The sequence below is a fragment of the Andrena cerasifolii genome, chromosome 2 (assembly GCF_050908995.1).
Source record: "Andrena cerasifolii isolate SP2316 chromosome 2, iyAndCera1_principal, whole genome shotgun sequence".
Lineage (NCBI taxonomy): Eukaryota > Metazoa > Arthropoda > Insecta > Hymenoptera > Andrenidae > Andrena > Andrena cerasifolii.
This window is the reverse complement of record NC_135119.1, coordinates 4,359,712-4,381,720: the sequence shown is the minus strand read 5'-3', so window position 1 is coordinate 4,381,720 and position 22,009 is coordinate 4,359,712. Positions and strand designations below refer to the sequence as shown.

Sequence of the window (22,009 nt, the reverse complement as noted above, 5' to 3'; positions counted from 1 at the left end):
CCCTGGAAATAATTGTTTAAATTATCGGACTGACATAAAAGTCCGTACATCCCATATCTCAGAAACTAATTGTCACCTCAACTTGAAAATTTCGCGTGATTGATGTCTCATCATAAAGTATCGTTTCGCATAAAATTCAGTTCCATAATCGTGGGACCAAAAAGAGGCTATTTTTGGATCACCCTTTATCTGTTTTTGTTTTTTTTTACTGTAATGTTTTATTCTTGTAAACATGCATGCTGTTCAACGATGATTTGATAACTGTAGCAAAAGGGCTTAAGCCTTCAAGAGAATTCTCATTTTGGAGAATCGTCGGGGATTAATAAGACTGTTTTATATGCTGTACAGAAGGAAAATTCATGTATGTCATCAGTGGTATCTACGTAATGATATAGGGTGCCGCAAGCGACCATTTCAGAACACACTCAGATCTAACATACATTCTAAAGTACAGCAGTTGGGTACACTAGTAACCTGAATTAGGAAAACAGTACATTACTGTTCTGGTTGCAATACATGAAATACCTCCTCAAAGTAACATTGTAATATTTATACAAGTTAGATGTTATCAAATTAAAGAACTTCCAAAGTTGTTTCTCTTATGGATAAATACTAAACTGAATTAAGTATTATTTTTGTAACAAAGCAGCGGCTGCGTGCCATACTATTAACCCACTTTGCTATACATATTTGAACAGAGTCTTCTTATAATAACTTTTATAATTCCTAATTTGTCTACTATTCTTGCAGTGATGCCAACTCTGATAACAGAAATAGATTAAAAAGCTTGAGGAGTGAATTCATCATTCGTTTCAGTAGAATCAGGAGAATAATGTTATACACCAGTGGCGCACCCAGAGGAGGGGGGGCAGGAGCCCTGAGCCATCCCCCAAAGAAAACAGAAAAAGGATATTAATGTAACCACGACTGAAGCAATTTAAGAGCTTTGCAAAAAAGTATTTTATTCTTTAAATAAATTTTTATAATCAACCAATGAGTTTTATTGAATTTGCATTCAAAATATTTTTATCCGTGCAACGCGGCTACCCCCAAGATTAAATCCTGAGTGCACTACTGTCGTACACCATGGATGGTTTACTTTTCGAATGGCCACGCGACAAGTGGTTCTTAAGCATGTTAGTGACGTAATATAAAAAATGGTTTTTCTGTGACAGCCGGTAACCAACGTCTAATGGTTGGGCCCTTCGAGGCGTACAGGAAAATAAAATGTACACGTGAGTAGCGACCTTTAATCGGCACTGTCCACCCTTTCTTTTTATGCATTGCAATTTGCTGGAAAACACACAGCTTTTGTAAATAAATTTTTTTTCTACACCTGACAATTTTCGAGGTAGGTATTGGGCTAAATTTGCATTTCACCCCAATTTTGAGGGCTGCTTTTACACCTTCGATATTAATCTTGGCAGATAAAAAGAATATGAATTTGATTTTTGTTTGTAAAGCAGCTTCATACAAAAGTTTCGTCGGAATCGATTGTTGTCACTGAGGAATCATCCCTTGTTAGAGTAACATAATTAACCGCTACTCAGGCTGCAGTTAATTAAGATATTTCGATAGAAGATGGCAGGGTAACGCAAACTACTCAATACAATATGGATTTTATTTCCGTACATCGTAATGCTCGAACAAGGATCTCATGCATCATATTGCAAAAACTAACAGGACGAGGACACCTTGTGGTAGACACCGATTTTGATGAGCCTTGGCACAATGGATTAATAATAGAGATATTTACATGGAAATTATTAAAAATTTCATAGTGGCCGTGGGGTTTTAATGGGTAAAAATCCCACACTACCCTGGCATCCCCAGGGGATTCCCCTCTGAAGGAGTTGGGGTGCCTTTTGAAGATTTCCTCAAGTTAAAAAAAAAAATTATAAAAGAAAAATAATTTATAAAAAAATTTATAAAGTTTTTTTTAACGTGGAGACATCTAAGAAAGGCACCCCGACGCCTCCAGAAGGGAATCTCCCGCGGGCGTCAGGGTTGTGTGGAATTTTTACCCACTAAAACCGTAAATTTTTAATAATTTACATGTAAATATCTCTATTATTAAGGCCTATTGACAACTATTTACTTATTTACGACATAGATCCATCGTGCCAAGGCTGATCAAAATCGGTGTCTACCACATGGTGTCCTCCCCTTGTAAGTGATTTCGAGTATGAAATTCTGTCACATCTGACGTACCTGCTCTCCATACCTATCAACTACCGCCGTTTCCGAGCTTTTAATACTATCTATCGCCGTTTTTTTAGTACTTAAATAATTCCCTAAAAAAAGCTCTACACAATAAAAAAAGCTAAAAACAGCACCTCGTCAAAATTCATAAAACTCACAATCTCAGAGTTTTATACAGAAATTCTTCTGACAAGGAGAGGGCACAAGGTACGCGTCACCGATTTAGCTAAAATTGTGCATATACTTAATTAAATAAATAATTGGGCAAGGAAATTGAGTTCAAAATTTGATCTCTTCAGTTCACCAGTTTAATTAATTAATCGTGGGAATAATGAATAAGTAGGAATTTATACATTCGTCTAGAATTACAAATGGATTGTAGTCGAGTTACCACAGCAACTGGATTATATCGCGTTCACGTACTAGTGAATGTTATGTATGTAGGTACATATCGAGAGCCTGAAAGAGGCGAGTTTAAAACCGATTTTCTTATACATTTTTCAGTATTTCGCCCAATGTCATTAATACATTATTATACAGCTCGGCGCTAACTATGTGCATAATTTCAACCAAATCAGTGTTCCGAACTTTTTGCACTCCCTTTGCGAGTGATAAAATATTCGTACGTATTTTACCTGGTCATATCGCGCGAAAACATAGGTGATTTTTATAATTTTCACTAGAAAAAAGTATACACTGTAAGGGTCTGAAAGTTTTTGCGTATTATTCTGCTACAAATGTAGAGTATATAAAAAAAAATTATTACATTTTTGCCCACTCCTGCCTCTGATATGCATCGCATGCTTCGTCGTTGTAAAAAGAAAAGGCCTGGACTATCGCCATGATAATTCCAGACAGGGTCATCCAAAATCAAAAAACCAAAGAAATTCCTTAACTACACATGTGTGGTTATCGCGCTACGTTCTCTCATTGTTAAAAAACAATTAGATGCTGATTGCTATATGTTTAAATGATGAGGTCCCGGAAAATGTTTTTTTTTCGCAGAAAAGTGCCTGTAAAAAAACATTGAATGTACGAAACTTCACAATAGAGGGTAGCGCGGAAGCGTGTGTAATTACGAATAGAATCCCGTTTGAATTTTTAGATTCGGCCAAGCATTGAATTTTTTACAGGGGCGATAGTGCGCGAAAAATTGTTTGGAGAAAACGTTACTTACAGTTTGACGCCCGTGAGCGCCCTATTTTATTCGATTAAAACAAAAGTTGACTCTTTTTTAGTTCAATAAATGTACTATTTATTAAAAGAAAAATCACATTTCTATCTGTCATACTTGCGCCACAATCCATCTTTAAAAAACACCTATTTTTAAGGGTTGCGCCTTGTTGGGCCGAAAAATAGGTAATTCTTTGTGAATTTTTTGTACAAAAACGGTTCAACAAATTAATTTGAGGTTTGGCAGACTGTTTTATTGTATCTTGAACTATTGTTTTGAATTTTTGTGTGACAATTAAAAAAAAAACATGGCAGATACAAAAAGAGCGTTGCAAACTAATCGGGTGGTCCTGGCGTTGACGAAAAGTACTATAAGGTTTATCCGAAACACAAATAAGAAAAGAGATTCTTAATCTATAAGAATATGGCTATCGATGGTAGTAGATTTATTAATAAATATAAAAAATGTTAAAATGGCAGCCTTTTGAAGAAGGCGAAGCGTCGTCATTTGAGTCTGAAACAGGTTTTCGCGCAAAATTGGGAAAACTTCTTTAAATAAATAATAAACGATACCAGATACCGCAATAAATCTACTACCACCGATAGCCACATTCATATAGATTAAGAATCTCTTTTCTTTTTTGTGTTTCGGATAAACCTTACAGTACTTTTCGTCAACACGAAGACCACCCGATTATTTTTCAACACACTCTTTGTATCTGGCATTTTTTTGTTTTTAATTGTCACACAAAAATTCAGAACAATAGTTCAAGATACAATAAAACAGCCTGCCAAACCTCTAATTAATATGCCGAACCGTTTTTGTGGAAAAAATTCACAAAGAATTACCTATTTTTCGGCCCATCAAGGCGCAACCCCCCTTAAGGGGTCATGCTCAGTCAGGAGGCCGAAGAAGGGGTGATCTTTGGAAATTTTTTACTCAAAAGCTATAACACATTTCTCAAAAAATCCTTTTTCCTTTTAAGGATTTATTTAAAAATATTAATCAATAACTGAGTTATTGTCTATCACTCGAAGGTTCTCTAAAAAAATGGCTTCTGCGGTGACCACTGCTGCTCGAAAATCGATCATCTAAAATAAAAAATTCAAAAGAATTTACTTATTATATTATATTATCTAGTATTTGAACGAAGGTTTTTTTCGAAATATTGATTTGGGAAAAATGGCTGATGTTTAAAGTAAAAGTTTCAATATTTATTATAAATCTTGCCTGATTTTCGTCAATTAAAAGAAAACTAAGCATCGTTCAAATACTAGATAATGTAATATAAGAAGTAAATTCTTTTGAATTTTTTATTTTACATGATCGACTTTCGAGCAGCAGTGGTCACCGCAGAAGCCTTTTTTTTAGAGAACCTTCGAGTGATGGACAATAACTCAGTTATTGCTAAATATTTTTAAATAAAAAAAATACGACGCACGCTACCAGACGCAATCCTTAAAAGGAAAAAAAAATTTTCTGAAATCTGTTATAGCTTTTGAGTAAAAAATTTCCAAAGACCACCCTTTTTTTCGGCCTCCTGACTGAGCACGACCCCTTAACTGCCTGTAAAATCCGCACCCCTATGAATTTCGTTCTAAAATTTCCCCTGGTCGTTCTTGAGATGTGGGACGAAAACATGCAAGAGACAATTTTTTATGTTTTCACCGGCAAGTGCCCTTGAAACGAGAACTTTCAATTGCCAATAACGGATGAGCTTGATAAGAAACGATAGGACTTATCAGCAGCAGTGTCGCCATTATGTCAAGGGGCAATTAGAGGCACGTGGTTCGTAAAGATGATGGGTATCCGTAGGCCGCGAGCCGATTGACAGCAACTTCTCCGGGTACATTGGTTGGAGAGGGTTGAAGCAACCCTAGTGGGGGGGCGCTTCGTATCGGGGAGCACCGCCGCTCGTGTTGGGGTGAACTGGCAGGGGAGGGGAATCCTCGTGCGCTGGCGATATACGGAGAACCCCACGAACTCGGAACTTCAGTCTTGACGCGGCAAGCGCGACGTTCGTTGCGGGTTCTGTGTTAGTGGATCATGTGTGAAAAACGTGGTATGTGCACGCGTAAACCGCAGGTGCCTCTTCTGGTAGTGACCACTTTGTTAGTTGGCGTCCGCCCGGAGTTAGTCGGTGAGTACAAACGTTCATTTACATTTTGCTCGTGAGGATCGCGCGCTGGTGGATCATCTCGCGCTTCCACCCGGGTCTAGCAGCTAACGTCGCTTGGTGTCAACGAGGGTTTGGGATTTAATTCCACTCAACGCTTTGTATTATCCCGGCCGTTATTTTTATGCGACGGGACTATTGGGTTGTCACGTTCAACATAGAATCTGATAAAATTTCAGGCGGCTTTTTCCGCCTGCGTACATGCGATTACTTCTAACAAGTTGAATAGCTTCTACCTACGATTGGTATGCGACGTTTCATGCCGGGTAGTGCTTGAAAATTTCAACAAACTGTTAGCGGCTTGGCAATATTTTGGCGTCCATAGGTCACCCACCCCGCTGGCTAATCTCAGACATTCAGGAAGTGTTTAATCCGATTTACTTCTCTTCGTGAATCTTTCGCGATGCAAGGTGTCAGCCGTATTTAGTCTTTCGGGGAACGAAAGAAATTGATTGCGCTCGGAATCGCGTTACATGTATGGCCTGCTGTACCGCCGCGATAAAACAGGCGCAGTAAATATGAAATCCGTCCCTGTCTCGTATTTTTTCACACGAAATTTTTATTCACGCGAAGAGTTGGCCTGCGAAGTGTAAAATGTGTCAATGCTGGTAAGCATGACGCACGTTTCATTTCGCGACAGTGTTTGCCGATTTTTTTCGCAAGTGCACCGGTGACGTGTGAAATTCAAGTTATTGAGGACCAGACTTGTGTATGCAGTTGGTGTCAGTGGCAGGAAGATGAAATTACTCCAAAGTACTTCTTGCTCTTATGTCAGTATTTTTATCATTGAGTTGAGATGCGGAGGGTGTCGCAGCATTTAACGTATCCGTAAAAATTAATCTATCTTTCAAAACAATGATATGAAACCCTCCGGAGATTAATTTCGAATTCACGAAGAATTTTACGATTTCCAGTTTCACGTGTTACTTGCACTTCGCATGCACGGTGTGGTAATCAGACTTTAACAGTCATAATAAATCGATGGTGCCTCTAATTCCAAAAGGCCATCGTTTTAACCAGAACACACTCCCTTGAAATCGGAGCAGAGATTGGAAATTGCTTGGCAAATAGGTGGGACAAGAGCGGAGCAAAAGGTTGCCCATAAATTCGTTTCTTCGCGTCTCGTTCTGAGCATCAAAATTATACTCCAATTTTTTGCCTGGAAGGATTCGGTACAATCTTGGACGCTGCCACGCGTTCTCTGCCATCTACAGAATTGAATCTTCAAGTCGTATTTTCCTTTATACTTTTCGCCGGTAACGAGAGTGGCACAGCGAAAGGTTGTTTAGATTCGAGGTTTCGGTAGGAGAGGACCTGTAACAGTAGCGCATTTCTATCAGCAGTGACGATACCTACTTACATGGACCGTTCTTTTCGATGTTACTGCATTATTCATATTATCCTTTTGCATTCGAATCTATTCGCTCGTCAATCTTTTGCTCATTGCCAGGCCGCACTTATGAAACACTGAAGTTCGGTGTAGGAAGAAATACAGTAGTTTGCGGTAATTGCAAAGTCAAGGAATTTACCGAATTATCAACTTAAACCTCGCTGTGTCTGAGGAGCACACTTTGAGTGCAAAGTGTTAGAACATGGATATTAACCCTTAACTGGTATACTGTTTTTGGCAAACGCAACTGGTATACTGGGGTCGTGGCAGACCCCAAATAAAAAAGGACATAGAAATTTGTAAAGTCGACACTAGAGCAACCACTATGAATATTTTCTTCTTAGGTAATGTAGGAAATAATAGAAGCGTAGAAAGTTAAACTATTATTTTTAAATTAATTAGAAATTCAGTTTACCAACTTAGACAACCGAAAATTGTATACCGAACTTTGGGTGCTTGGGGTCACGAGCGACCCTAGGATACCAGTTAAGGGTTAAAATGCTAGCTTTAGAAACGTCGCACTTCTCGAACTGCCCTGTCTGTCGCAAATGAGCGACGGTGTCTTTCCAAATACTTCAAAGCTAATTTTCTGTGATGCAGCGTGGCATTCGGTATATCGTCGAAGATTCGGAAGGTTAAGACTCGAAGTGTAAATACAAAGAGGCCACGCTTTCTTTGCGATTATCTGTGATATTGTATTTGAGTTGGTGTTGTGGCTTAGGGCGGAATGGGGGTGTTTTCTTCGCTGCTTCAGGGGCAATTAAACATGCAAATATGTTTCCATTCTACAAATACTCGAGGAATATAACCGCAGAGATTTTTTGATGCAACGAAAGTCTGAAGCAACGAGGGGAATGAAGCGGTGATTTTTGTGCCAGCTTGCCAGTGATTCCGTTGTTTGTCGCCATGGGTTCGAAAGTCGCATAGCAGACCACGATTCATCTGTATTTGTTTGAAATTTTATTCGGTGTATCACGCTGGTCGTAATGAAGTTTGATCTGTTGTGCGAAATTTGGCACATGTTACTATGCGTGCAATAAACTTCTAATTCCGCAAATATTGCCATGTCACGTAGTCCTCTTCAGTTTCGCGGGATAAAAACGAACCCGCGTGGAGGCGTAACGTCGATATATTGAGAAAGGTAGCTCTCTTCGTGATATTTTTTAAATTTAAAACAAGGAGCGCGTACTGATCATTTTCACTCAGAACTTTGTGTGTGTGTGCGCGCGCGCGCACTTTACTTTTTTCTCGCGGTATAATTGCTTTGTATGCGCAGACTCAATTACTCTCTATTGAAAATAAGACAAGTCCCCCTTGCTGTGTGATTTATACTGTAGACGTCAAATAAACGAACGTCTTTACAATGTTTTAAGTAGAAATGCAATTGGTAAAGAAGGTTAACCCTACGGCATTCAGTTCAGCTGTGCATTTAACATAACGTCAGAAAACAAGGAGCACACATATTAGCAATAATTTCCTCATATTTTTCTCAAAATCTAAAAAGTTCTGAAAAAAGTGAAAGCAGGATTGGCTGAAGAGGGTGTACATAGTAGGGTTAAGTTCCTTTACTATTATTCCACGTTTTCAAGTTTCTGAATATTTGTGGCACCGCGATAAATAGAAGAATTTTCACATTAAATGTAAGTAGGCGATGTAGATAAATTATTTTGCATGTGGTATGCATTTTGAGAAAATTAGTTTTAACCCTTCGTAGTCACACGGGATGTATCGCACCCAGGGTTGCCAGATCAGGCTTGATCTTTTGAGGATCATTGAGGATTGCAGTGGTGCGGGGGAGGGGGTGAGAGAGAAAAGGGCCAATAAGAAAAGAGACATCTGAACTTCATTGTAATAATGACTTCTTATAAATGAGTAATGATAATAAAAGTATTATATGAATATTTATTAGAATTTGTTACAGATTTTAATAGTTCATTTTTTTATGGCATGTTACACCAGTACAGTGAAAGTGCGTGCCTCCCGAATTCGCATTAACGAATATGAATTTTCTGTTCTGCCGGAGATTTTTATTGTGTCTGCCTGAGGCCGGAGACAAAGGTTCAAAACCTGAGGCTCCGGCTGAATGCCGAAGATCTGGCAACCCTGGTCGCACCCCAAGAGCAATTTTGGAGTTAAAATGTCGCGCCTTTTTATGACTTCCAAACGGGATTTATCGCAAAAATTTTTTTAAAAATTAAATAGTCGCTTTTTTGCCATAACTGTGGAAAATTGCATATTTTCAATTACAAATTTTATCATATCAAAATTCACATTTCTAGACAAAGACTATTTGACCATGGTTGTATAAGTATTACGAATGTACAATTATCACTGAAAATTTAAATGATTCAAAAATACGAAAATGGTAACTCAAAAAATGACGCTGGGGTACAGTGAACCCTATGTGACTAATTTGTAATTATAAGAAGGTGTGACCACGAAGGGTTAAGCATTCGTTGGATGCGTTGATCCGTGATTTGCGTCCAATTCAAATCGAAGCATCTTACGAGGGAAGTTCGTCAACTTGGAAATTAAAAAAAAATTGAAAATTTGCAGAAATGTATGCTCAAGTGATGCTAATAATGTAACCATTTTATATTTCGGCAATGAAACGATCCTAGGGGTGAGAACACCCTCTCGAAGAAATTGCGACTTTTCATATTATCGTAAATATCTGCGAAACTGTAAGAGATATCGAAAAGAGTTTAATTCAAAGTTTTATGGTTCTTGATATCCTACGATATGTTGATAAGGAATTTTCGAAAAACGGGCGGCGGGGATAAATTTCGAAAAAATTATTTTTTTTATTTCAATTTCGAATTTAGTAAACTGAATTGTCAAGTATTGTTACTTCCTCTAAAACCGCATTTGGCCCGCCAGCTGCTGACCTGCGGCCCGCCTGAACATTGGCATATATCTTTTGAACTATAAAAGATATCGGAATGAATTTTGCGCCAAAAAATAGGATAAAATTATCCCCATTTTTTCATTTCTGTTAACTTAATTTAGATAAAAAAAATAAGAACCGTTTATTTGGTACTTTATTTAATCCTTTGTGGTCACACGGGGTGTATTGTACCCCAAGAATAATTTTCGAGTTAGAATGTCGTGTCTTTACGACTTCCAAAGGGGATTTATCACAAGAAAAAAAATATAAAAAAATTCAAAAATCGCTTTTTTTCCACAACCGTGGAAAATTGCTTATTTTTATCATCGCAAATTTTATCATATCAAAATTTACATTTCTACAAAAAGACTATTAGACCATGATTGTATAAGTATCACGAACGTACGATTATCACTGAAAAGTTAAAAGATTCAAAAATACGAAAATGGTAAATCAAAAAATGACGCTGGGGTACAGTGAACCCCGTGTCACCAACTTGTGATTATAAGAAGGTGTGACCAGGAAGGGTTAATGCCCCTTTAAGTCCTTTCTAATACAAATGTTTAACCGTTCGTCATCGAGTCGATTACGACGATCATTTTTTTAAATTTTCATACATATACCTGTTTATATTATAATATGTAGGTATATATAACTACGTATATATTACTAATGAACAGTACATCAAATTTAAAAAAAAAACATTTTATTAGAAATCAATGTCAGGAATAACAAATTCAGCCCATAAATTAAAATTCTTGGATTAGTCATATTTATGTATTTAATATTGCGGCCCGCGTAGTGTAGTAGGTTTCCACTTGTGACTTCGGACAAAAGGTTGCTCATCACTGCTCTAAAAGTTGTTCTTAATTCCACAATATTTTTTCGATGTTCAAATTGCACAAAAGTCCTCACCAAATATTTCCCCCTATTTTCTCCTTACTTCTTACAAACATTTACAGTTGTTTGTTTTCCCATCCATGTGCTGCCTATTATTTTAAACGACCTTGAAAACTGAATCAGAAATTTCGCGCCCGTTATTGAACGTTGCGTATTAAACGTTCGAAGCTGAATCCATTAAACTCGGAAATACGCCAGCTTTGTGAACGTATCAAACTGTTAAATTGCTAACGCTCTTAACAGGATTAAATACGTAATCCTATAAAAAAAATCGTTGCGATTACAGGAGACGATGATAGAGCGGGAAGTAATGCGAGGTAGATGATAAATTCTTGCGATACGTCGAAAATGGTGCCGAGTGAATTTTATTCGGTATGATTGAAAATTACTTCGCGCCAATGGGCATTCAGGAGAGGCCCGAAATCCAATTTCTTTGTTCGGGATCAGTGTTTGACTATACACCAGATACGTTTATTAGGAACGCAGAATACGCAACCCTTTATAATCACTGTCTAAATTATATCGTTAGTCAATTTGTATTAGAAGTTATAAGTTCTGTAAGTAATAGAATTGTTTAAAGCTATACATTTATCCTAGCAAGGGGTCATCCTTAAATTACGTAAGGCTTTTGGGGGCGAGGGAGGGGGTCGCGAATTTCTTACGTTTTCTTTCAAGGGTTGGGGGAGTCAGGTAGCGCCTTACATAATATTTTTTAACCTAATTTTCAATAAATAAAAATTTTATCATTATTGTTCCAGAACAGTAGTTTTAGTTTAAATTTCCCGAAACCGAGTTAAATGAATAATTATATAAACCTTTAAAAGAACTTTAATAACTGAAAAAATTAGGTGTAAAAAATATTAGATACGTAAAGAGGGGGTTGGAATATCAAATCTTATAAACTCTTATACTGGGGAAGGGAGGGGGTAGGAATTCGCCAAAATTATCCTTACATAATTTAAGGATGGCCCCCAAGTATGCAGAAAAAATTATACTCTTAAGATAATCCAATATTAGGGTGTGTAAATTTTGTGGGTAAATTTAAAAAATTTTAAAATTTTAAAATGACTAGCGACTAAGTAATGCTGTTTTTAATTCTGACTCTGAAACCATCTTCAGAAATTGATTTAAGTGCGGTTGAGCTACTTCAAATCACTGTTGAAAAAAGTGAAAATTAAGTAAGATTTAACTACAACCTGCATATTCATAAATTGCTTGAAGTGAGTCTTGCTTACATAAAAGCATGGAAATGAAAGTAAAAATATGTGGAAATTAATATTTATTACATTCACATGAAAATGTATGGAAATGTGTATTTATTACAAAATGAAAATACATGTAACTTTAGCAACAAATCTAGCCACGTGTCTTCTATGTATTAAATGTAATGCTATTTAACAAAGTCCACCAAGAACTTTGGAGGGATATCTTGTTTGCTTCTTGTCAGTAAGCTCAATTACTAAATTTTTTAAAAATAATTTTAATAATTATCTTATTTCTCTATAATTTCAAATAAAATTCCAACTAGGTAAATAACGTGTTACACCAAATTTAAAGGTAGTGGTTAATTTTAAACCTGAAAATTTCACCGTTTTTCACTAGCCGTTTTTAAAATTGAAACATTGAAAAAATTGACACACCCTAATCCAATATGCCGCTAATTTGCTAAGAAATGTTTATGCTGATTTCAGCAAGTATACTTTGCACCCTCGATTTATTAGTTCTTTTAACAGCGAGCTGTATTTGTGTAAAAACTTCACCGCTTTACGTTAACATTTTCCGTACCCTGGGGCATGTAACAAAATTTCACTCTGAGAGAACGTCTTGGCTGTCACGTTTAAATTTACTACTCATTCGGGTATCGTTCCAAGTGGTTAGACCAAACAAAATACAACGAATTGGGTAAGTTGGGAACGGCTGAGTTTCAGCGATGATAAATATTTTATTAATACGCCTTCCTTGCCGAGGAATTTATTACATTACGCTGGCAATTTTAAATAAGTAGCTCGCAAAAATACGCGGTGCGCATACATCCGTTTGCCTCGATGTCTCTCGAAATAACAAAGTCGGTTCTTGTTAAAACGAGAAGTACGGTCTTTAGCCAGCAATTACGAAGTAAAAAGTTTAAAATTGAATTCCATTGAATTGCCAATGCTTCTTTATTTACACGAGGTGTACAGTAATGTAACAAAGTGTAACGTAGCGCAATGCGGGACGTTATCTCGCTGCACACAATCTTATAATAAATAACATTTGCATAAATGGTATAAGCAGAGAATATTGCAGTGCTCTGTACACTGTACTATGCTACGGTGTAATATCACACGCACTACATGCCACATACAAACGAAATAGCGTAGTCTAATCTTCTAAATTGTTCTGAAATAGAAGCAGTAACGTTTTTCTAAATGAAAAGATCACGTTTCTAATTTACTGTTAGCTTACAGACCCGGCCATCGTTTTTTGTATTTTTTTTGTGTTACACAGTGTCGCCTTTGCACGCTGCGGGAAGGCACCTTTATGTACTTGCAGCTCATTTTGATTTCACATATGTTTTTTTGATTTTGTGATTACTATTATCTTCTATTTTTGTGATTTATTTGATTTCATGTAATTGGAGTAATTTTTTTACTTTTTTTTTAATTTTTTATGGGGAGTTACTGTTAGCTTACAGATTTTTATGTTGTGGCTGTTTTTAAAAAAAGATTCTGGACTTACAGGATAGATTACATGTATTAATTATTTCAGTAAAATATGTTTAAGGGTACCCTCCCATTAAATCACTCCAACAATTGGTCGTTTTTAAGATTGTATTACAAAAAAGTAAGCGTCATAATGTTGAAAAGCTTTTTAGGCTGTATATGTACACTATTAAAGATAATAATTTTTTTTGCATATTTTATCTAATTTTCCTGGCGATACAAAAAATCTGCGGAATTTATAACGCCTTATAGAATTATCTGAAATCGACAAACCAAGAGAATTCCTAACCCTCGGTTGTCACACTGGGTCAAATTGACCCTGCAATTTTTTGAGCAAAAAACTTTCTGTCGGAACTCTTATTGCTTCAAAATTTTTTTTAAGCATGACGACACTTTAAGTGTCAACTTTCAACGATGGGCATATATTCTACAATGTTCAAACTTTATCTCAGAATTTTTCAGACTTAATTTAACGAATTGTTTTCAAATAACAACTGATTGAAAATTGGCAGGGTCAAATTGACCCAGTGTGGCACCGACGCTCGAAAGAGTAGGTGTGACAATCGAGGGTTAAAGTTTATATGATTTTCCATAGAATCTTCTATGATCATAACTTTCCGACCAATCCGCTTCTTTTTATAAACATTTTCGTGTAAAGTTAAGAATTTTCTTGGTTTGTTGATCTCAGATAATTCCACAAGGCGTTAAAAATTCCGCAAATGCGGAACATTTTTTCTGTATCACCAGGGCAGTCACAACCATCAACAGATAGCAGTATTAGACAACATATGCAACAAAAATTGTTTATTATCTTCACTGATGTACAAATACAGGCTAAAAAGTTTTTTAACGCTATGACGCGTTTACTTTCTTTTAAATAATATCCTAAATCTATAATATCCTATTTTTTAAGTAATTTGATAGGAGGGTATCCTCAATGCAGAGAGAAAAAAACAGAAACACACGTATTAGTAGGAATTTATGTGTTTCTTTATCCTTCTACTTCTTCTTTTATATTGTCTTCTTTGTGTTCTTTTGTAAAGAAAAGTTTTTGAAGAAATGAGAACGTGATTGGGTCGAAAAAGACCCGAAGTCCATAGCAGACTTAAAGAAACGAGAACGCGATTGGGTTGACAAAAAACAGAGGACCTTAGTAGAGGTAAATAAAAGTGGCCATAATATAGATTTAACACATCGACTGACACAAGGAAACTTGAGGTTCTCAGTTGCAGTTTAAAATTTGGTCGAAAGGATGCATTGAATGTAATATTTAGTTATAAGATAAATAATTGACGTTGCGACAAATTTATCGTAGTTTCAGCCACTTTAACCTCTGTTTTATTCCAACATTGAATGGAAGTATGTGCAAGTAGCTTGTTCATGAAAGTTTTACTTGCGACTGACACTGAATGCAAACAGTGAGCTATGTATATACAGTGGCGTGCAAAAATATCGGCCACCCTTTAAAATTTTAATTTAATTTTTTAAAATCGCATAACTTTTTTTTAAATTAATCCAAACGACTTGAGTTTTTTTAGAAGCTGGAAGGATTAGTTTGCTATGTGACATGATTCGTCGTTTTGAAAAAAATGCACTTGGTCGGAATAGCAAAAAAAAATAGTAAAAGTCGTTTTTTTAACTTTTTTTTACGAGCCAGTAATGAAAATTCAAAAAACCCGTTTGTAGCAACGTTGATATTTAAGCGTTTATAGCTCAGAGCAAATTTAACCGATTTTGTTGAAATTTTAGGTATGTATATAACTTACTTAAACTTACAAACGGTTTTTTGAATTTTCATTACAGGCTCATAAAAAAAGTATAAAAAACGACTTTTACTATTTTTTTGCTATTCCGACCAAGTGCATTTTTTTCAAAACCACCAATCACGTCGCATAGCAAAAGAAATCCTTCTAGCTTCTCAAAAAAAAACGCAAATCGTTTGGATTAATTTAAAAAAAGTTATGCGATTTTAAAGCTTGAAGAAACAGTAATGCCTATCTGAATGAATCAAAGTTTTGCTCTCTATACATATACAGGGTAATTCATAAGTGCATATTAACACTTCAGGGGTTGAATGGACATACTAAAACAATAATTTTCATATAAAGATGGGTTGTGCATAGCATTTATAGTTCGTCAGGTATATCAGTTTATTACAACATTTCTCTTATAATTTATTAAAATTCTTGAGCAGCAGGTACTCTTAAATTATACTGATAGTTTACAAATATTGTTAATCACTCGTGCGTCGCGCGTTCCCAGCAATGAACGTGATAATTATTGTTTAAAAGAAAAATTCTTGTAAATAAGCATACGCAGTATTTTTTCCTTTTATCTAACTTTCCTTGAGAATAGTCATAATCACTGCCCGAAACGTTGGAACTTGATAAAAATTCTAAAAATTGCAAAATAGCTTTTATTTAATTATTTAATAGACCGAACCACTGCGCCGAAATCATCTCTGCTATTAAAACAATTTTTACGGTCGAAATTGAAATTATATTATTTTAAATATTGTTAATCCTTCGCACTCCAAGTATGTCTTTCATGCTGATATCATTAAGCTTTAAAAATTGGAAGAATTTCATTCGTTGAATTAAACTGAGTTAGTGACTTTGAAATTATTATATTAAACTTTATTTTATTTCAAAGTTTCGTATTTAATAAGTACGTACAGTATTGGGCAGGAGATGCGAAGCGTTAATGCTTAAACGGATATGTTTGAAATACTAAGCAGATAAGCAGGAGCCATATTATGATTGCAATTGAAATTTAATGTAAATAAGCGACGTTGGAAGTTATAACTTTTAACTAATAAATTTAGAGGAAAAGGATAAGGTAGTCATCCATCTTCAAGACGGAGCACTACCAAAAGGAGTCACACTGTTATACACGGTGGTTCTACGAACTACGACAGGTTTCTTCCTCAGCTAAGGGAAAAATTGATCGAGGAAAATGTGAAACGTTTTAGTCAGCTGTATTCTTCTCCGGTAATATTGTTTTTTGTATACGCCTACAATGCATCCGCAGCGTACAGTAACAATACAATGGCATACGTATTCTGACCATACGGAATCTTTTCATAATTCTACGCTTAAAAGCATTAAATCCAAGATTTTCAAGGAAATAAGTAACATTCCAATGTGAAACATGTTGAAATTTCAACAACCCTTTCCCATACCTTCGTTTGAAAGATAGAGAGCTCATGGCTCGCAGAACAAAAGCTGCAAAGATTAATTAAAAGAATCAGCAAATATAAAGAAATTTTTGCTTCAGAAATTCAAAAAAAAAAAAAAAAATGGTTTAGAGGAAGATGGATCTCAGTAAAATTACACATTTTGTCCAAGCTGCTCCATATATCATTGAACCAAATGGAAATTTTATTTTTCCATAAAATTTCGTGAGGCATCACTTCCTGGAATCGAAAAATATAAGTGGTTTAATCGCAAGTGCGATACAATTCTACATAACTATATTGATGCAACTTTTTTCCAAAGAAAAAGAAAATGTATTTTATAAGTGCCAAAGGACAAGAAGGGTGCAAAATATAGTTAAGTAAAAAATGACACTTTTCAACTTCAGCACACAGTACGAAGCTACTGTAAACAGTAATAGAAAAATACCAAAAGTAAAAATCGTGGCAATATATCTAGTGTTTCAATTATGAAGCTTTAGTATTCTTTCCTCCATTTAAGGATTCTTAGTGATAATATATGAAAACTATATAAAAATTCTTCAAATACTAAAATGGCAGTAGAGTTGGCACAGAAGGAGGGCGATTTATTTAAAACAATATCTGCTGTGCCATTCGTACTGATATACAAGGATGTATTGTACTAAGAAATGCTGTTGTAGGAACTGTGCAAGAAAGTTTTTATCAAATGGCTATAAAAGGACAAAAGATAACTGCAGATAACTGCAAAAGAAGAGCAGTGCACCACCCATAAAAGCATGTATATGTAACTTATATTTGAGTAACAAGAAAAAATTTAGTTATTTAGTTTTAGGTGGTCGAAGAGACTGCATAACGAATTAAGTATTAATTTAATTCTGAGGAATAGTGCGGGACGTACAGATGCATAATTTGAGAAAAAGTCCGAAAATTGAAATGAGTCTAGTCAAGCTGTAAATCTAACCAGTGTGATAAGTAATCTGCTAACATATATTGTGCGAAGACGTGGGTATTAGGGCGGAGCGGAAAATTTAAATTTGAGGTTTCAGTTGGCCTGGGTGCGGGATAGTTGTCTTTTGATTAACCAAACACAACTGTAAAATTTTTTTGGAAAATTTGATTCATGTCTGCAGGGTCCTTTTTGTCCTAAAAATGATTATATGATTATATGATAATATAAAAAATATTGGAGAATATTATATAATTAAAAAAATTGTGGAAAAATATTCATGTCTGCAGATTCCTTTTTCTTCTAAAAATGATTATATAATCATACTATATAGGCGAAAATTAAAATTTGAGTTTTCAGTTGGCCTGGGTGCGGGATAGTTGTCTTTTCATTAAACAAACACAACTGTAAAATTTTTTTGAAAAAATATTCATGTCTGCAGGGTCCTTTTTGTCCTCAAAATGATTATATGATTATATGATTATATGATAATATAAAAAAATATTGGAGAATATTATATAATTAAAAAAATTGTAGAAAAATATTCATGCCTTCAGGTGCTCTTTTCTCCCAAAAATGATTATATTATCATATAATCATTTTTAGGAGAAAAAGGAACCTGCAGACATGAATATTTTTCCAAAAATTTTTGCAGTTGTGTTTGGTTAATCAAAAGAAAACCATACCGCACCCAGGCCAACTGAAAACTCAAATTTAATTTTTCGCCTATATAGTATGATTATATAATCATTTTTAGGAGAAAAAGGAACCTGCAGACATGAATAATTTTCCAATTTTTTTTTTACAATTGTGTTTGGTTAATCAAAAGAAAACTATACCACACCCAGCCCAACTGAAAATTAAAATTAAAATTTTCGCCTATATAGTATCGCTCCGCCCTAGTGGGTATATACAGACGCAACGAACAATATACTACTTAGAAACAAGTTTATGGACTACAGCTGATATTTATACAGTTTTTGACGAGAAGTATTGTAAAACGGGACAGGGTCGGAAAATAAGTGACCGAGAAGTGAGAATAAACAACTACTGCTTTAATAGCATAAACTTAGTAACTATAACAACTATATAGGAATCTTGCTTTACAATTCTATACTGCGCGTGAACCGGCGTGCTCGATATTTGGAGGGACAAAAGCAGAGTGAACGAGCCCGGAAGCAGGGGCGCCCAATAATGACTTGGGCCGAACTACGTCATCTCAAGTATGATGAAGTATTTAATCCATCATTGGCATTATAAATTATATGCATATCCTTAGGTGTGCATATGCAAAGGCAGTGACTCATGAAATCACTATAAATAAATATTAATCAACACTAATGAAAATCTTTCATTCTGAAGTAGAAAATCAGAGAAAGAAAACTAAACAAACTGCTAATTGTAGGTGATTAATTGAACCCAGTTTTCAAGACCCATTAGCAATAAAAATAAAGAACTTCAAAATTATTAACAAATTTCACATATTCCAGAACTCTCACTTGAATAATTCTATTTTTTATTCCAGAATATATCAATAAAAAGAACTTATTTCCAAGCACTTTTAGATGAAACATTTATAGAGAGTGGTAAAAAACACTCAACATTGTATATGAAACAAAATGTAGCAGTAATTATTACAAACAACTGTTTCAATAACTTGCTGATCAATTTTTGTAATAACTAAAATCAGCGTAGCTAATCAATAAGTGAATTTGCTCCACATCTAAATATACAATAAGATTAATTGATTTACATAAGATTTGGTGGCAACGTTATTGTCGCTTGCTTACATATTTAAAAGGAAATGAAGAAAGATGTCAATTGTAAATCCGTTGGCTTCAAGTCGTTTGCCCAATTAAAAAGGAGATGGGTCAACAAGCAAGGGTTGTAGTTAATAATGTCCTCTCAATGACAGCATAATTTCATTGAAACTCAATAGACAGATGGTCGGTCTGCAAGTATCATCCAAATCCTTTGCCCATAAAATTGATCAAATTCTGAGATACGGTGTACTGGCAAACGCTTTGAATCCAATAAAGAGGATTAAGTGTACTGAGCTGTAAATACGGCGTGATTGAATTCTGGGGGTGACGAAGAAACGCTCTCCCTCCATTCATTGCCCTCTCTCTTTCCTCCCTCTTTTTACTCTGTCACTTAATTTCTCTCTCGTTTTGACCTGCTGTTTTTAACCTATGCCATTTTCTTCTTTGTTCCTGTTTTCTTTTTGTTCCATTGCGGGGATGATCCCGCAAGAATATAATAGCGCTTTGTCGATCTTCCTTCACACGTATGTATAACTGGATGAAACACAACGACGCCAGACTCTTTTTTATGCTGGATATATTCCGCAGATAGTCCAGGTGCTCTATAAAATTTGACGAAAATTTTTGGCAGCAATGAATCTTTCTTTATATCTTCATGTATTATGTAGATACATTGGAGTGGAGGTGTTTTCTGTGAAATTGCACTTCACTTCTCACGCAGATATGTTAATGAGTTGCACCGGCGCGAATATAGGGGATCTAAAAGGAACAGTGAGATATTAACAAATTTTTTTAATATAGGAATAAACATGGACGGAGTGTCTGAATATGTTTGTACCGAACTTTAGGGATGCCGTAAACTGGGGTGACTTTGCTCGCAGGGGTAACATTGCCCACTTTTCGGAACAACTTTATTTTATTTTATTGTGAAGTAATTGGAACATATGGTGTTTTGTAATCGATGGCAATAATTTCTCCAAGGTCAAACGAAAAAACAATAGCGAATTCCAATATATGGTAATTCTTCAGTCACAGTAAAAAAATTACACAAACAAATTTTTTTTTCCAAGTGAATTTTGTGATCTCCGAACTTTGTGCTGTTGAGAGAAAATAAGCTTTAAAATCTCGTAGAAAATTTTTACACAATGCTGGGACAGGGTCGCGAAAAATATTGTTAAATTCGCACGAAACGGAACTGACCGAAAGAAGGTGTCAAAATATTTCTCGCGCGAGAGCGGCTGTTGGTGTCGAGACGGTTGCAAAATATTTTGATCACTTAGAGAAAACGTTGGAAGGCGAACCAAAAGCGAACATACTTAATTACGACGAGACGAATCTTAGCGACGACCAGGGAACGAAAAAAGCGTGTTTTCGGCGTGGGGTGAAATACCCAGAGCGCATTTTAAGGTTTTTTTAAAATAATTTTTGTTTTTGAAACATGTGTTTTGATAATATTTAGTCTTATGTATCCATTAGAATAAGAATTATTGCTCAATCATAACTCAATAATGAGTTTTAGACATGTTTTCACTGAAAAATTTGACGTGGGCAAAGACACCCCCACTGAGCGGGTAACTTTGCCCACCATGTTTTTGGCATTTTAAAAGCGTACGTTTAAATAAAGAATTTTTTTAAAAGCCTATTTAAATCTACACTCTATCTACCGTATAACTGTATTTTTCAAAATAAAAAAAATTAATGCAGTAGGAGTGGTAAAAAAGTTATTTGAAGTTAAATAGTTGGCAAAGTCACCCCAGTTTACGGTATGTAATATATTTGAAATAATCTTTTTTTAAATTCGCAACTCCTGACGAATCTTGCTCCACGTAACATGTAAATATGCTCTGAGAGGATTAAACGTTCTTAATTCGACCGAACCGACCTGTAAATCTGAAGTTCCGTCCTCGAATATGGTATGTTACAGGGCTCAAGTACTCTGTGGAAAAAGTTAGTTAATATTTCTCAGCCATATTTAAATTCATGAAAACGCGTGGGAACCATTGATATAAAAATAATTATTATAGATGTAGCAGTGCCTTTTTCTTCTGCAGCAAAAATCCAATCGATAAGTGCACAGTAGATGCTAATGAATTCGAGATATATTTTACGTTAATCGAATTATCACAGTGTAACAACGGCACTTAAAAAAACATTGTTTAGGTTGACAAATTCAATCCTGTTTGGGAACTATCAGATGCGATTGTTTCTTTCTCAGACCAATGCATGTTTGATTTTATATTCGATATAAGTTTTTGCTACGAGTCGTTATAAACTAGTCTCAGAAAAAATTTAGAAAAAATAAAACCGGCTTAAAAAAAATAAAAATATACGAAAAAATAAAAAATAATTTTTTTCCTTATTTATTCTACGATTCTCAATATTTTTATGTCCGCGCCTCATCATTTGCACTGAATAAATCTGGCGCCGGCTTAAAAATATTGAGAGTCGTAGATTAAATAAGGTAAAAAAATTATTTTTTACTTTTTCGTATATTTTTAATTTTTTGAAGTCGGTTTTAATTTTTCTCAAATTTTTTATTTTTTACTTTTTAGTTATTTAACTACATTTATTTAAAAATAAATATGAGTAGGCCTACAAAAAGAGCTGCTGGTAATTATAATATTGAAGTAGGTTAATGAACCAGATTTCTTATTTTTAGTGTAACTTCAAAACTACTTAACCGATTTTGATAAT

The 22,009-nt window shown here is 35.1% G+C and overlaps 1 protein-coding gene across 2 annotated transcripts in view; it reads left to right on the top strand.

The window, feature by feature from the left end:
• Positions 1 to 5,383: 5,383 nt before the first annotated feature.
• LOC143378511 (neurotrimin) overlaps positions 5,384 to 22,009 on the top strand; it is a 634,196-nt gene continuing 617,570 nt past the window's right edge. For both annotated transcript variants that reach the window (XR_013088276.1, XM_076830332.1), the window contains exon 1: positions 5,384 to 5,516. Coding sequence is in view for 1 of the 2 variants with exons in the window: in XM_076830332.1 (XP_076686447.1) it covers positions 5,423 to 5,516 (94 nt within the window). In the remaining variant the exon portion in view is untranslated. The remainder of the gene's footprint in view (positions 5,517 to 22,009) is intronic.